Source organism: Nipponia nippon, unplaced genomic scaffold (genome assembly GCF_047370975.1).
Source record: "Nipponia nippon isolate SJK-2023a ecotype South Korea unplaced genomic scaffold, ASM4737097v1 scaffold_2, whole genome shotgun sequence".
Lineage (NCBI taxonomy): Eukaryota > Metazoa > Chordata > Aves > Pelecaniformes > Threskiornithidae > Nipponia > Nipponia nippon.
This window is the reverse complement of record NW_028262336.1, coordinates 113,404,480-113,421,328: the sequence shown is the minus strand read 5'-3', so window position 1 is coordinate 113,421,328 and position 16,849 is coordinate 113,404,480. Positions and strand designations below refer to the sequence as shown.

At 37.2% G+C, this 16,849-nt stretch overlaps 1 protein-coding gene across 2 annotated transcripts in view; it reads left to right on the top strand.

The window, feature by feature from the left end:
• DDX10 (DEAD-box helicase 10) overlaps positions 1-16,849 on the top strand; it is a 193,139-nt gene that overhangs the window by 32,201 nt on the left and 144,089 nt on the right. For both annotated transcript variants that reach the window (XM_087757197.1, XM_087757196.1), the window contains exons 11-12: positions 7,985-8,072; positions 14,737-14,825. In XM_087757197.1, coding sequence (XP_087613323.1) covers positions 7,985-8,072; positions 14,737-14,825 — 177 coding nt within the window. The remainder of the gene's footprint in view (positions 1-7,984; positions 8,073-14,736; positions 14,826-16,849) is intronic.

Sequence of the window (16,849 nt, the reverse complement as noted above, 5' to 3'; positions counted from 1 at the left end):
TGTGATGAGTCTATGACAATCCTGATGGAGTAAAGTGCTTGAATTGCCTGGAGCTGGACAAACAAGGGAGATAATTTGATTTTGTTAGTGTTGTAGAAGGGAGAGTCGTTGAGAGGTTACCTATTCCATCCCCTTTCCCAAAGGCAGGATCAGCTGCACAAATCATTCTTATCAGTTGCTTCTCTAACTTGTCAATGAATATCTTCACAATTTCCCAAAGTGATCTCATCTGTACTCAGCAGTTCCTGCCATTAAGGTTTTTTCTTCAAGTGTCTGATAAGCCTTGTAAGTAATTTAAGTGAAATATTTCTTTTGTCCTGTGCCAAGAATATATGGAAAATTATGTATTCTCTCACTCTTTGCAACTACTTTTTATGTAATTGGACATTATCATGCTCTTCTTTTCTTTTGCAGATTAAACAATTACAATTTCTTTAATCTGTCCTTGTATGTTTTTATACCTTTTATCATTCTGGTTTCTCTTACCTGTCTTTTCTTTAGTTCTACTGTTTCTCCAATTGGTCATGATCTTTCTGAATCAGTTAGTTGAAGAACAGGAAATAAAATATGTGGCTAAATGGTCATTTTACATACCAGAGAGAGTATTCTGACGGAGACGTGTAGAGATCTATGCTATGTATACAAAAGAGAACTGACTTTGAAAGAGTTGCAGCAGTATGTAATGATACCATGTAAAAATAAAAAAACCCCTATATTTCCAGTTCCTATTAAATGCAGAGTAATGGACATGTAGGAAAGACAAAAACCCTAACTATAAAATAATAGAAAAACCCCACACCACGAAAAAGCATGGGTGGTAATTTCTTAATTAGCAGCTATAGGGAGGAAGGAGTTGATTGTTCCTTGAGCCTGTCAGTCTAATGCTAAATCAAAAGAGGAAACTGAATGTGAAGGAAATATGGAAGAAGAATTGAAAGCAAGCTGGAAAGTGTGGTATGAGCCTGACTCCATTTTGAATACTTTTATAGTTCAGGTTACACCATACCAAAAATCATAGAGTGGAGCTAAAAGAACAAGGATGACAAGGTAGAAAATTAAGTTTCTGTACAAGTGGGTATGAGCAAGGCTAGGACTCTTACTTTGAAAAGCTGTGGTTTGAATGTGAAGATTCGGATATCTAAGCAAGGAAGATAATTAACTGTATGCGGAAAGTGTTTGTGGAATAATTGGTTTTGAGAAGAAATCAAAGTAGGGTGAAGCTTTAAGTGGTTATTATTATCTCGTTGCTTAAACCTTCAGGTCTGTTCAAAATTAACTATAGTGTATTCTTTGTCTTCTAGTGTAACAAAGGATAGTAAGAAATTGCCGTTACTTATACTATCTGTTTTTTTTACACTGCCCATATACATTTATGTCAAAACTTGAGTTAGGGAATAAAGCGAACACGTGCTTTGGGTCTTGTCATTATTAAAGTCTACTAAATGAGAATCTTTTTCACTTCATTAACTTTTTCTATTGTAAATTCAATAACAGGATGCATTAAGGTAAGTCAGGATAGCCTGGTCAATTGCAATTTGATATGATGGTGACTTCTAACAAACTTCTTATTTTGTTTTTACAAACAATAAGGAAGGCTTGTGTGATCGGCTATAGTGAAGGGGAAAGAAGCAAGAGCTTGGAATGTTAACCATAAAATACTGTCAGTTCCTACTGAATCTTACTCTTATGAGTGCTCCAGTGTTCAGCTTCACTAGGCTGATTCTTCTGTTTGGTTTCCCTGAGGATTCCTGGTTTTGATACCATAGTTGGATGTCAACACTCCAAACATGCCACACCTGGACACAAGTTGCCATTTCTGCAGGGAGTAGAAACATGCATATAGCACTTTCCAGATTTAAGGTTTAGTTTTATTTTTTTAAGTATTTTTGATTCATGGGATATGTCATTTCAGAGGCACTTGTGAACTGCACTTGTGATTGCTGCTTCTATGTAACTGAGTGCACAGCAGCCAGTGAATTAAATACACCTTTTCTGGTCAAACACAGGTATCAATTCTGTGTAGAACATGCGTGAACTTCAAACATAAGACAACTTTTGCTAAAACAGTGAAAATAAGGACTAGAATGGAGTCAAACAACTACCAAAGGTCTAATTGTGCTTATAGCTTTCTTTTGAAATTGCTGTTTAACCCCCCCTCCCAACAACAACAACAACAACAAAATCCCAACTGAATGTGGACAGTATCTGTAAGGAAACTGAATTAAAGTCTGATATTTTCTTTTCCTTTAAGCATCATAGTGCTTTAAAAAGATCTGTTTTATAACCACCACAGCCTAAGCAAATTGTCTCTTTCCAAACCTCATCTTTTTTCTTGTTAAAATGATAGTTATTCAAATCATGTATCTTGTTTTGATATTCACTAAATAAATGTCTGATCTCATGCATATTATAAATATTTCACCTTTCTTTGACAGCTAAGCTTTTAACTTCGTGAGTAATGCAGTTAATTGTCTGAACAGCTTATCATAGAACATGGTAAAAAAGCCTCTTTATCCTGTATTTATTCATGCAAATCCAAATCAGTATTTTTGTACCAGGATAACAATTCAATTTTAATAAGGCAAATATTTAATTTCCCCCCCCAATAAATGGGTCTTCTATTTATAATCCAAGTTAGATGTGTTTCTGGAGAGACATCCACAGCTGCATCTCTTAACACATTCTTGATAATCTGATGTTACATCAGTGGAAAACTCTCTGCTATTTTTTTTTTTTAAACATCACCCCAAAATTTCATTATTTTACCAAGACACTAGGGCATATGTATAATAAATACATTTAAGTAACATTCTTAACTGGAATCATTATAAGCAAATTCAGGGCTTTTGACTGATAATGTATTTTAACAGCCTGCCCCGAGGTCCAGATTTTCAATTTGCAAAACATACCTTATTAGTATTTGTAACATCGTAATGAAGAGGAATGCTTCTACTTAGAATTGTCTACGTAGTGTGGTTAAGGCTTAAATGGTTTAGCATTTTACTTGTAAGATGCTAACTAAAATCCTTAAAAAAAATTCTTGTAACTACTTATGGACTGCAAACCCGTTTAATCCTAAAAGTTTTTAACTACAAATTTTCTTAGGTTGTTTACTTCTAGCCAGTTTCCCAATTAATACAACCCTGGTGTGTTTTGTCAATTGATTAAATTGTTGAAGAAGTTCCATCAGCCCATGGATCACGTTCCAGGTCTTCTGTTGAAGTTTTCTGGTGGAGTTTGTGCATGTTCACCTAATTATAGATTCTCAAGAATTGGTTTAACTTGTGAGTTAGAAGGTAATGAGCATTGCTCGCTGCCAACAGAGTTTAACTCTTCAAACTTCTCAAATTCATTCGGAAAGCTTTTTGTTTCTAAAACATCACTGTCAATGAAAGTGTTTGTTTTGCTGTTCTTGTTAACCTGTTATCTTGCATAGGGATTGCAAGAACTAGTTTTCTGTTACTTTCCTTGGTTTGTATTTTCTGACTTATAAACAGCTCTTAACATTTCTTTATTTCATTTAGACAGAGCTTTTAAAACAGTTCCATAATTTGAAAGGAGAGAGGAGAATAACTTTCTTTTCCTGAATACCTATTCAAAAGACTAAGGTTTGGACTGTTTTCTTAATTTTCAATTTTAAATCTAAGCTCCCTGTAGTATACCGTACCATTTTAATCAGCACAAGCTGCCAATTTACAGGTGGTGCTTTTAACAATACATCTCTTTTTCATTGTTCAAACAGAGCAAGAGAAAATGCAAAATATGCAATAATAAATATTGTATTTTAGAGCACTCAGATATGGCAAAAAGCTACTCTGAAAGTATTAAATATTATGTATGTATTTATAAGGAGTCTATAGGTTCAAAGTTTTAGATACAAGCTATAAACTAAAGTTATTTTTGATAATACCTTGAGACTACTTTGTCGCATCCAATTTTGTCAAGTTACAAGATAGGAGCTGCTTCCTAAGGGGTTATTGTAAAAATTTTGTGTGTAGAAAATTTTACCAAAGGAAGTGCAAGTATGTAGATACCTGCAATGTAATTTGCTTTCTTTAATATTATGACAAAAATGTGGTTCTTGAAGAAAACAACAATAACAACAACAACAAACCACCTCTTTTTCTGACAGTGGAGAATACTTGGATATGTATTCCACATGACAATAATATTAATATTAGGGAATCTATTAAAACTTGCTGCCTCCCAATTACCATCATTACTGTAGGACAGTCCGTTGGTGTCACTAACCAGTGTGGTTATGCACCTGTACGTGATCTGCTGGTGCGAGCGTGGTAGCTCTGAGCAGCCTTCCTTGAGTCCCAGCTCTTCCTCCTCTCCAGCCTTTCAGGTTGTCCAGTGTAACCACAGGCAGCCGCGTTCCAGGCTGAGAGCACAGATCAAAACCTGCTGCTGCTCGGAAGCTGGGTGGAATACAGAAACTTTTGCTACATCATGGCAGCATGGTCTTTTTGGTGGTTGTTGAGCTTTTTTGTTCAAATTCTGCTTTGGAGAAGATGGGGAAGAAAGAGTATCTAGTTAAAGCAGTGCTTGAATGCTGATGTTGAAAACGGGGAAAACGAGCGGAAAGCCGAGTGTGTATCGACCAGGAGATTTGGTGAGTGCTGTCTGATCAGTTCATAAGACCAAGCAAGCTGAGTTCATATTTATATCATGGCACAGTCAAGTGTGGCCATTTGTGCAACTGCTAGGCAAAACAACAGTTTAAAAAAGTTATGCTGCTCCTTAAATGCAAGATTTGTACTTGCAGAGTTAAGAAAAGAAAGAAACAGCCTGGTTAAAATGACAGACAATGTCATAAAATCCCCTTCTAGTTTTTGCGTAGTTGATTCTAGCTCGCTGGTTCTTAGCTGTTTAGGCAAGCTTATGAATTACAATAGTTCATTTAAGTGTTTAGGTTTTAGGTTTGTCTCTCCAAATAGTCACATGTATATAATTATTGTAGAGAGTTTTATTTGTTCGGAAAGAAATAACATGCAAACTCATTAAAACCAAAATCCAATTTAACAGTGACCAGCTTTCTTATTTTTGGAATCCCATCATGAGACAAAGATGACAGACAGTGGGCGGTTGTCATGATACAGAGTTGGAAAGGAGAGAATGCAGTATTCTGACTCTTATTAATATTCAGTGTTGCAAATTTACTCATTCATTAACAAACACATAACCTCAAAATGTGCTTGGGGCAATTCTTGGTTGACATTGTTTAGATTTATACCACAGTATCTTGCCTTGCTTTTAACTGTAAAGCATTATGTGTTTTCTGTCTTTTTCAAACCCTTTTCTTGGAAATTTCAACCAAATTACTTAAACTAAAATTTATATGCAGTCAACAAAACGTTATTACATCTTGTCTAAGATTATTGTCCATTATGCTTGGAGCCTCAATGACCTATTGTCTCCTGTAAATAATGGATCATATTCACAATAATCAAGTCATAGAAAATAATGAGTCATAGCGGGCCCAGGTGAGAATTGGAACTTGGTATGCATTTTGAGTTTGACAGTGACAACAGTGAGTAGTTGACAGTCCCAGCTACTCTTTGAGTACGGCTCCAAGGCCATTTTTGCACTTACTTGAAGATTTAATGTAGACCATGTTTCCCTAGCTTATGAGGATGTGCAACTGCCAGCTGCTTTGCTGACATCAAATATGACATCTGCTGTTTCTTTCCTAATTCTTAAAGCCAGCTAATGCTGTTATGAAGGATAATCAGACTGATTAGTCATGTTTTGCTTCTGACTAAGCTATGTTGGCCATTGTGTGTTTGCTTATTTTCTTTAGGTGCTTACAAATTCTTTTTTCGGTATCAAGAAAAAAGTTAAACAGTTAACTTCTTTTTTTTTTTTTTTTTTTGCTCCCTTTGACAATGAGCACTGTGTTTACCTGCCCTGTCCCATAGATTTTTATCTGTCTCAGATGAGTTCTCAAGAATAGATGCAACTATGACTCAGAAGTGCTCTGACTTTCTCTCTAGTTGCTATGGAGCAAGTTTCTTTTGACCCAGCTGATTTATTTAAGTACATGTTATCCCGTGATTTGCAATTCTGGTGTGAGCTTGGACTGTGCTGTAGCTGCTGTTAGCTGTCTGATTGCAGCTGCCACTTTGAGTGAAGACAAGGGAAAAAAGACACTGGCTAATTTAAGTGCCTTGAGGTCATCCCTTAATAGCTTTCCCATAATTTAACAGCAATCTGATACTTCTCTGGGCTGTTATACTACTGGTGTTCATGTTAATTTTTTTTTTGTTTATTTATCATGCTATCCCTTCTTTACTTTTTGTATCTCATTTTGTGGTTGTATTTCTTATTTTATCCCAGTGTATTTGTGCTAGTTTTATACTTGTCTTTGGTTCTACTTGAAGCTTTCTTCTCGAGTTTCAGGTCATTGTAAACACGTAGGTTTCATCTAGCCAGCCTTTTTGCTCTTCCTCCTGTCTTTCCTCTGCAGTGAGGTCGTATACTTCGTGTTTGTACCTTCTAATACAATTCAGTATTAAGCAAACCACTGCTTTTAGTTTGCTATTCTACCATTTTTCCTTTGTTAGGAGCATAAATATTTTCATTGTCACCTTCTCAATCTTGTTTTATAGAATAAAATCTGGAAGAGCCTTCTCTCTGTTTATTTTTTCTATCTTCGGTATCTTGTCTGCATTCCATCCTGCACTGCATTTCAAAGACTTGTTGGTCAGTTTGTGCCCCACTGAACTTTTCATGCCTCTTCTTTTCTCTCATGTCTTTACACTTTCAGAGTAAATTATTTGCTGGCTTGAAACTGGAACTCAGCTTTTTGATCTTTCACTAAAACTGTAGCTAAATAGCTCTTGTGTGTGCTACAGTCTTCCACTGGCTGTATCTGACAGAGATAAGAAATTGAAATGATGAGGGTATAAAGCTTGATGTCTTTATAAATTATTCTTTAGTCATACCCTCCAACCCCTTGTTTAATTGCTGCTTTCATATTTAGTAAGAATAATTGATGATCATAACGACTTATGTTACAAAAAATGTCTATAAATTGTTTTTTAATCAGAGTCATGTTTTCTAGACTGACTTAGTGCTGTGTGAAGAAGCATGATTTTGATTTATTTTTTTTTCTTGACTTCCTTCAACAAAGGCTGTGTTTTGTTGTGCAGTATGGGATGACGTGGCACACAGCAGCAAGAACCAGATTAAGAAATTTGGTAGTTGTGCATCTCTTTTGACCACTGCTTGAGGGGTACCCTCCTACCATGTTTGGTAGGTTGTATGATACACTTGGGTAGCAGTAGCAGATCAAAACCAGAAGCAGATAAGAAAAGATCTGGGCAAAGAAACCTGGAATGGTGTAGATATCACTGGAATAAGTGTAAAAATCCAGAGTCTGGAAGAGGACTTGCATAACTTCTTACTAGGTTTAATGGCATTTTCTATAATACAGTCGCTGTCCTTTATTCATCTGATCAATATATTGAGGAGCTCTTAAATCTGTTTAATCTCAATGTCCTTTATTTTTGCTCATCTGGCTGTAAGAAAGAAGTACTTAAATTTCAGTATTCCCAGGGCAATGGATCTTATTTAAGCTCTCAAAAATGCTGAGAATTTCCTTATGAAGACTGCTCTCTCAGTATAAAGTAACACTATAATTCATTATGCTTCTTCTATATTTTTTCTCAGCATTTTTATAAATTCAAGAAGTTCTTTACTGCTGATTTTGGCTTTGCTTTGGCAGAAGTTTCACCACCTTCACTGAAAACTGTCTCTGGATAAAAAGTCTGAGCTCCCATTTGTCTTTTCTGTATTATTCATTTGAGGAGTGTATGCTTCATCCTTAATATGGTTCCATTCTAAGCTTGTTCAGAGTGGTAATAGCTTTATGCATATGAAAGCAATGCAAAAGACGGGAAGATACTCCTGAGACCTTAATAGGTGCTTATTTTTGCATGTTCTAATAATTAAAGCTAACTTTTTTTTTTTTAATTAGAATTAACCCTGAAAAACTTACAGACATCCAAAAGAGGATGCAAGCTTTCTTAGCTCAAGATCAGGAGTTAAAAGACAAAGCTCAAAGGGTAAGTCATCTGCTGCACTATAGTTCTTGAGGCGTGCTAGTCAAATAGAACTGCTGTTGGAATAACTGACCTGCTCATATGTGCCTTAGCAGCAGTGTTTGGAACTGCTAAATTGTTCTGATTTTTAAGCTTTAAAATATGGCATCCGTAGAAACAGTAATTATGTATTAGCAGTTGGTAAGTATGCCTTTTGTAGCCTGTGTGAGTTGACATGGGCTCAACATGGGCTCATGACCCTAATGCCTGAAGAGCTGCCTGACCTACTGCTGTTGTGCCAAAGTTAAGGCATAGGTGCGGACATATTTATTTTAGAGTCTTGACTATGCAAGTAATTTTTGATTTAGTAGTCACTGCTTCACAGCTGTTCGAGGGTTTTTACTGTTTTGTTTGAGTCTTTCCCAGCTGTTTGAGTCCTGAACCTGGGAAGGAGTAACCCCATACACCACTATAGGCTGGGACCAAATGGCTGGAAAGCAACTTTGCAGAAAAAGACCTGGGGCAATAGGTTGTCCTAGTGGACAACAAGCTGAACATGGGCCAACAATGTGTCTTTGCAGCAAAGAAGGCCAGCCGCATTCTGGGCGGCATTAGGCAGAGTGTTGCTGACAGGTCAAGGGAGGTGATTCTTCCCTTTCTCTCTACTCAGCGCTGGTGAGACACATTTGGAGTGCAAAGCTTGATTCTGAGCTTCCAGTACAAGAAAGACATCGGCATTCTGGAGACAAGACTAATGAAGAACCACAAAGATGATTGAGCACTTGGAGTATCTCCTGTATTAGGAAGTATAAATTGGATGGAGTCAGAGTCTGCTGAGTGGTGCCCAGTGACAGGAGAGGAGGCAATGGGCACAAATTTATGTACAAAAAAACCTCCGTTTAAACCCAAGAAAAAAAACTTTTATTGTGAGGGTGGTTGAATGCTAGAACAGGTTGCACAGAGAGGCTGTGCAGTCTTCGTTGCTGGATATTAAAACTGGGTGTGTTCGTGAGCAGCCTGCTCTAGCTGACCTTGCTTTGAGCAGGGGTTTGGACTAGATGATCTCCGGAGGTTCCTTTCAACTATTCTGTGATTCTGCAAAGCATAAAGCTGTTAAATCAGGGCAAATATATCTTTTTCATCATGTATCCTTGGTAGCATGGTGGAGAATAGGACTATGTACCCTTTTCAGTTCAGTAACCCTTTTGATTGAAGGGGATAGGTAAATTGGTAGTTCTTCCTGAGAGTACTTTTCTTGGGGAGCTTATATAGAACATTTTGAAATAATAATAATAAAAAAAGGTTACTGAACAGTAGCAGATCTCATTCCTTGGCTTAAAAAGTTAGAAATATGAAACCATGTAGGCCTCACGTGCCCACTTTCTTAACCAATTTTTATTGTTGTATCTCCTGAATATATGTGACAGTTTGTCCTTTCTCAGTGGTAAAATGCATTGCGTGGAATAAAGTGTTTTAACTTTCATTTGGATTTAAATGAGAAGCAAAATAGCTTAGAATAGCTCTTCCAGGTAAGATGGAGAAGTGTGCGAATGGAACTATGAATGGGATATCTTTGTTGTGCTGATTAATGTTGGGAGACTCCATGAACAATACGTGAACTTCACCAAGATAGAATCATAGAATAGAACCATAGAATCGTTAAGGTTGGAAAAGACCCTTAAGATCATCGAGTCCAACCATTAACCTGTCACTGCCAAGTCCACCACTAAACCATGTCCTCAAGCACCACGTCTGCCCATTTTTTAAATACCTCCAGGGATGGAGACTCAACCACTTCCCTGGGCAGCCTGTTCCAATGCTTGACCACCCTTTTGGTGAAGAAGTTTTTCCTAATATCCAACCTAAACCTCCCCTGGCGCAGCTTGAGGCCGTTTCCTCTCGTCCTATCCCTTGTTACTTGGGAGAAGAGACTGACCCCCACCTCGCTACAACCTCCTTTCAGGTAGCTGTAGAGAGCAATAAGGTCTCCCCCTCAGCCTCCTCTTCTCCAGGCTGAAAAACCCCAGCTCCCTCAGCCACTCCTCATAAGACTTGTGCTCCAGAGCCTTCACCAACTTCATTGCCCTTCTCTGGACACGCTCCAGCACCTCGATGTCCTTCTTGGAGTGAGGGGCCCAAAACTGAACACAGTACTCGAGGTACGGCCTCACCGGTGCCGAGTACAGGGGGACGATCACCTCCCTGAGTGGTGAGGTAAAATGAAAAGGAGATTATGAATGCTTAAGAGTTGTAGCCTTTCTGTTGAACCAGGATATAAAATGAGGCAAGTTGCAATATTTAAAACTCTTTAAATTGAGGTTTGTCTCGCCTAACTTTAGATGTCCTATGTGAGCTAGTCTGCCTGAACTTTCATTTATAGCTGATAGCGAAAAATAGGCACTTCTGGGATGCATCCTGACACAGATACCTTAAAAACCCTTTGGGATAGATGAATGGCAGTTTCTTTGCCCTGCGAAGGTGGCCTGCGTGATGTGACGTAGCTTGGTTGCCTGCAGTAGAGACACGTACTGGGTCAGAGGAACGTCATTCTTAACTTTCCTACACAAGGAGTCTTAAATCAAAGTGCCTGAGGAAGTCAGTGGGAGCTTTGTGAATAAAATGTCTAAGGCAACGTTCAAGGGAGTACTTTTAGAACTATTTTTGGCATTTAGGTATCCCAGGTTTTTGTAGTGCCTGAAGTATTACTGGTAGCGTGTGGAATGTCAGCGTACGCTTCATCCTAACGTTGCACAGGCCAGATGTACTGGTGACACACGGCGATCATCTGCGACTGCGACAGGAAGTCGCGGCTACGCCAGTTTGTATCAGGAGTGACAGAGCAGCTGGTTGGGGGAGCACGGGAGGAGGAAGAAGCCAGCATCATCTTACGTGGAATGAAAATACTAACAAACCGCTGTGTTTCTGGCTTTGGCTTTTTAAGATCTCTTAAAAGGCAGAGAAAGATCATTCTGAATTGGGCAAAAGAAAATAATGATAAAGTTTCAAAACAGCACAAGAATAAAATCAAACATGGGCCATCTGTCAGTGTTACAGATAAAAAATTAATTTTGAAATTTTTTAATTGCCATTTAATTACCCTTTCAAGCCATTTTTTCTTGCAATTTTTCATTTATGGGTAGCAGTGCAGCGTCATCTTGCAGACAAACTGTACATACGTTCAGTTTTTGAAAATCTTGAAGTATGGACAAATCGTTTATCATAGAAGTGTCCCTCCTTAATAAGATTTAAGTATGAGTGTTCAGACATACTATGCAAATGTGCCCCAGTAGTCTTACATGTCAATGTGACTAAAACAATAAAAATCATGCAAATGAAATCCTGACCCTGGATCCTTATCTGGAATGCTGGATTTCTCAAAGGCGCGGGCGTTGTGCTGTTTATCCTGTCTGTTGAAGCTGCCAAATTCTTGACATTTGTAAGAAATAAATTCCCTACCTGGATGGATCAGATAGCAGTGAAACAGCATAGCTATGCACAGAAGTTCAGGTAGGATATAGTTTACCATGTTGAGGGCATGAGGTCTAAGCGATTGTGTCCTCTAAGCTTGTTGATTTACTTCACGATGCTTTTACTTTTGTTTAAAAAAAAAAAAAGAAAAAGGAAGAAAGCAAATTCTTGGTTGCTAATTGCTTCAACAGACCTCAGGGTTAATTTGATAGGAGGTGGTTCCTCTGCTGTTGCTTGGAAAGAGAGAGGGTGAATCAGATTGGGGCTCCTTTGAAACCTTTGCATTTCCTCGGATGGACTGATGCTGCCTTTTGGCATTTCTTGTAATTTTAATATTTAATATATCAACTCATCCAGTTCTGAAAAACAGTTTAAAAAATGAATGTGTTTTTCTTGCTAGTTTGAATGTGACTGTGTAGGGGGTACTGGGATACTGAAGTGATGTCTGTCCATTAAATTCTTCATCGTACCCAGAGGGACGTGCAGGGTGTTACAGCCTGAGATTCCAGTCACGCCCTGTTACTTTGAATTCTGTCAAAACGGCACATAAATTGAATTGTGTATGTGTTAATATTTAAAATGATTATCCAAGAAATACATCAATAAATCAAAATTTAATTGTAGCAAATTAGTAAAGCATAGTACTTCTTGCCTTATATATTTTGAGTGCTTGTAGAAGAATCTCAGGTGGTTTTGCGGGCCTTTAGCTACTATTACAATAGAGCTGTAATATGTTTCTGATGCTCAACCATAACATTTTCCATAATGGTATAAGTTAATTCATATAATATTTTTTTAATGTTCAGTTATTAAAAAAACCCTTGAAAGTGATAGCAAAACAGCAAAACTAGCAGTGGACAACAGCAATTGATAAAAGAGCAGGAAAAAAGTTCAGACTGACTAAACTTCTCCCTCAGCTGTCCAGTGTGTGTGCGCAGAGCGACCAAGTCTTAGGAGAATTGAATAAAATCCTAGAGAGATGACAGTATTTTAGAAGTGAAGGTATTGAAATCAAATCAAAATCAAAGAAGTTATTTTGCTCTTTCTGTACTTCATCTCTCTTCCTGTAAAGTAAAACAACTCTTCTATGCTGTATCTAACTTTTCTAGTTCGGGTGTGAGCTCTTAGAGTAGGGACTATCTTTTGCTGGAAGTGTTCACAATGCCTAAAATAATAGAGAATGAGGTCAGCCGAAGACTTTAATCATCATTATATTACTATTGAATGATCTTGGAAGCCTCTTACCTTAATTACATGCCCATTTCTTTGAACATAGAGCAATACCATCCTGACAAACTTGAAAAATTGTTTTGAGTCTGAGTGGGCTGAACCCTGTTGACAGCTGGTAGATGCGAGTTAGAACACCTGGCATTCATGTGGTGGTTCATTCTTTGTTATTGTAGGCCTCGATACATGTGCAAAAGGTGTGTTCTTTCTGCCCCTTATCTATCATTTATTAATTTCTAGAACATGTGTACCAAAGAAATACTGGTAAAGTGGATGGCTTTATACGTTATCCAAAAGGCAGAATGAGATTTCTACCTTGTGGCATGTAATGACTCATGTAGATCTTCAGATCTGTAGATGTTGCAACTCTCAGATTCACCGGAAAGCTACTTCTTGTTTAACCTGCTTTTTCCCATCTGCCACTACAGAGAAAGAAGAGGCTCTGTCATTTAGTTTTGTCACTGCTTGCTAGACAGCAATAAATTAATGACATCTGTGAAATTTGAAGCCTTTTCCTGAAGGTTCTAGATATCTTCATACAATGATTAAGAATTTAATGTGAGCAAACAAGTATTTTATTCTACACCTTATTCTTGGTAGTGGCTGAATGGATTTTGCTAGCACCTTCCGCTGCTAAAATTAATTGAAAGAAATAATCTGGACAGGAAACTTTACCCAAAAACTTAGCATTTGGAAAAATAAGCAAATGAAAATTTACTTCTGTAATGAGGTGTTGGGCAGACTGAAAAGTACATCTCTTAGCTCTACATATTTTACAATTAATAGTTGTTGTTTCAGTTTACTAAGGGGAAAAGTATGACTTTATGACGTTGCCTAATTTACTGTCTTATCTTTATTTTCACCTCTGGAAATGTTTTTTCTCTTATATGCATTTAAAGAATCGCTGTAAGAGATCAATGCTCCTAACTGTTCGATCTTTTCCTTCTCTATCTCAGGTTAACATGAAATAGATTTTTTTTTTTTTTTTTTAAATTCCACCTGAATTATTAATACAATAATTTTCTCTGACAGGTGCCTGTACATAACAGAACAAAGGTGTGATTGTAGTATGCTTGAATATAACCCTATGAGCTTAATTTGTTATTGTTACTAGTGTTTGCTGGTTTAAGCCTCGCAATAGGAGTTTTGGCATGTGTTAGAAATTAGGTTACAAACAATAGAAATCCAATGATCTTTTTTGATGCTTAAAATATTCCAGTATTTATGCTGCTGCTGATAGGCAGAAATAGACTATGTAAAAAAAAAAAAACCATGAGAAGAATAAGCATCTTTCCTTTTGGGAAGGATGGAGGGAAAATACAATACAAGATGAAGTTATTCTGTTATGCAGTGCTTCCAGTTTACTTGGTGAAAGTCTGGCATTAATTGAAACTTCAATCTTGGACTGGTCTTAGTAAATGTTGTATAGTGAATTTATGTTGGTCAGCTGAGTTGCATTCATTGACTGTGTGTATGTGATGAGCTGATGGCAAATGCAAGGTAATATGAATTATGCTAGGCCACAGTGAAAGGCAGCTACGTTGAATTGAATCACATTCTTTTAGTGGCTAAGATTGTCAGGACACCTTAGATTGATGGCAACACAGTCTGTTCATGCTTCCACATAACACAGAGGTCAGAATAGCATAGCAACATTCAGAAAAGCTGGGAGGAAAAAAAAATTGAATCAGTGATGTTTCCTCCTGACTAGTTTGCTGTATTTTCTTTCTAGCAAAAATAACATGACATACCATTGGGAAATTCAGCCAATTAATGTGCATTTAATGAAATATTTGAATACTTGAAGTTGCATCACTTCTGTAGTACTGATAAATTTTGGCTGATGGGTATTAAGTAAAAGAATTTCAGTCTGAAATTGATGTTAGACCACTTAATAAACTATTTTGTGTTTAGAGCAACAGTATAATGTTAGTTTCATGTGTTGGTAATTGAATGGTTTCTTTTTTGTTAAATACTCTTCTTTTTCTTTCAGTGTTTTGTATCCTACTTGCGTTCAGTTTACTTAATGAAGAATAAGGAAGTATTTGATGTTTTCAAATTGCCTCTAGCAGAATATGCCCTGTAAGTATGATCGACTTGGAAAGTGAAAACTGTATAGTGAGAAGTTTTGCAGTGTATGATAGCTTTAAATAGCTGTTTTGACTATGTTAATATGCAGAATTGGACGGTCTTGTAATGTGTTTACAGTTTCATGTTTATGCTGTGCTTTTGCATATTTTCAAAGACATTCTAAATAGAACTTCTGTGTAAAAACAATGTACCTCTACAAAGAGAAATAACTCTTACAGTACATTTGCTATGTACAATAGAAGACAAAACTTGTGAAGTAAAAGGATAGAGAACAATAAGTTTTTGAGTTTTTTTTTATTTTTCAGATTCGCCCTTCAGCCTTATAGCTAAATGCCAACCTGTAAAGTGTATTATTTAAAAAGAAACTGGAGTATCTAAAGATGGTACATTGCAGTCTCATTTTGAGTGTGATTGGGACGTTGCTCCTTGGACATAAATTACTTTACAGAAGATTCAGTGCACTTGGTAAAGATGAAAGATCTGCACTGGACTGAATAGCATCTATTTCACTATGTCTATTTTTGTACATATACGTGAACCATTCCACATTTTGTATGGGAGGGAAATTAATTTTGACAGGTTGACTTTACAGACGACAACCATCTGAGATTGTTTTAAGATGTGAAGTTTTTGAATAATCTCATGGGACATAGGATAGTCAGAAGGGAGCAGGAAGGTGCTCAAAGATGCATGGTAAATTAATTTTATGTCTCTGGAATTTCATGCAGAGAAGACTTAAGTCTTCAAACTTGTCAGCACGTGGCATAATGAACTAAAATGTGACAAATTAGTAGACTGTAGAACACCTGGTCTTCCTGTGCTGTGCAGCAATTAACATGATTATGTTTTTTAAGGTACATAAGCCTATTATAAAAGATGCTTTCTTACTTTATGGACTGAGAAATTTTTAAAAAGGAGAACTAGCAAAAACTTGAAAAATTTCACTACGTGCGTTGCCTGGCCCTTCACCTGTGTGCTTAGTCAGCTTCTTTAAAACCTTATTGTAGGTCTTACTGTGCTGACTGTAAAGGGGTAGTGGCAGAAGATTGGGACTAAGAGGGATGACCACACAAATTTAATCAGCATGTTAAGAAACGAACTGACAGATGGTGGTAATGCTGAATTTTCAGAATCCCAGTGCCTCTTTCTGGATTTCAGCATGGTGTGCCATCTAGCGTCTGATATCGTCATGGACAGAGTAGTCCAGTTCTGTTCTTCTCAGGCCTCTGTGCCAGGATTTGGTCCTTCATCAAAGTGAATTCTAATCCCAGCTTTGTAAAGTTACTAATAAGTCATTCCTGTATTAAAATGGAAGAAACCAGACAGTTGTTTGGAGAAAGTAGGAGAGGTTTAGTCAAGACTGTGAAATATATGGAAGCGTAATCAGAAAGTCAGAAGGTAATAAATCTGGAAGATAATTTGGGGATTCTGTTCTAAATAAACAGTTTGTTGGCACTCTTCTTCCCTACTCTCCAGACTGCTAGTTTGCCTGAATACACCCTGCAGTCCCCTGGCTTTCAATTCAGTGCACATCCACTATAGAGTGGATCAGTCAGCTTAATTTATCTGAAAGGCCCTCAAAGTCTGGTACGTTTGAATTGCACATTCAGAAGCAACCTTGGTTTATGTTCTGCACTCAAACTCATGGCAAAACCTGGAATGAGAATCCTTTCTTTCCTTCACCTTCTGTGCGTATTCTCTGAAAAGTATTCCAGCCTTTCTGTGGAGATTTACTGCTAGCTTGATAGATGTTACTCCACTAAAAATTCTGCAGAGAAAATAGGCTGCTTAATACCCCTGTCAGGTTTGCATTTCAGTCTGGCAGGCTGTTGCCCACTTTCTCCATTGCTCTCTTGCCTGGCGTGTCTGTGCACTGAGATTCTCTTAAGCTCTGTTGATAGAGTCTGCAGAAAAGCAGCAGTATTTTTGATTTTTATATATTACATAAAATTATTTATATATCTAGAAAACTATATATATAAAAAATAAAAAGTGTGTGTGTGTGCATATCTGTA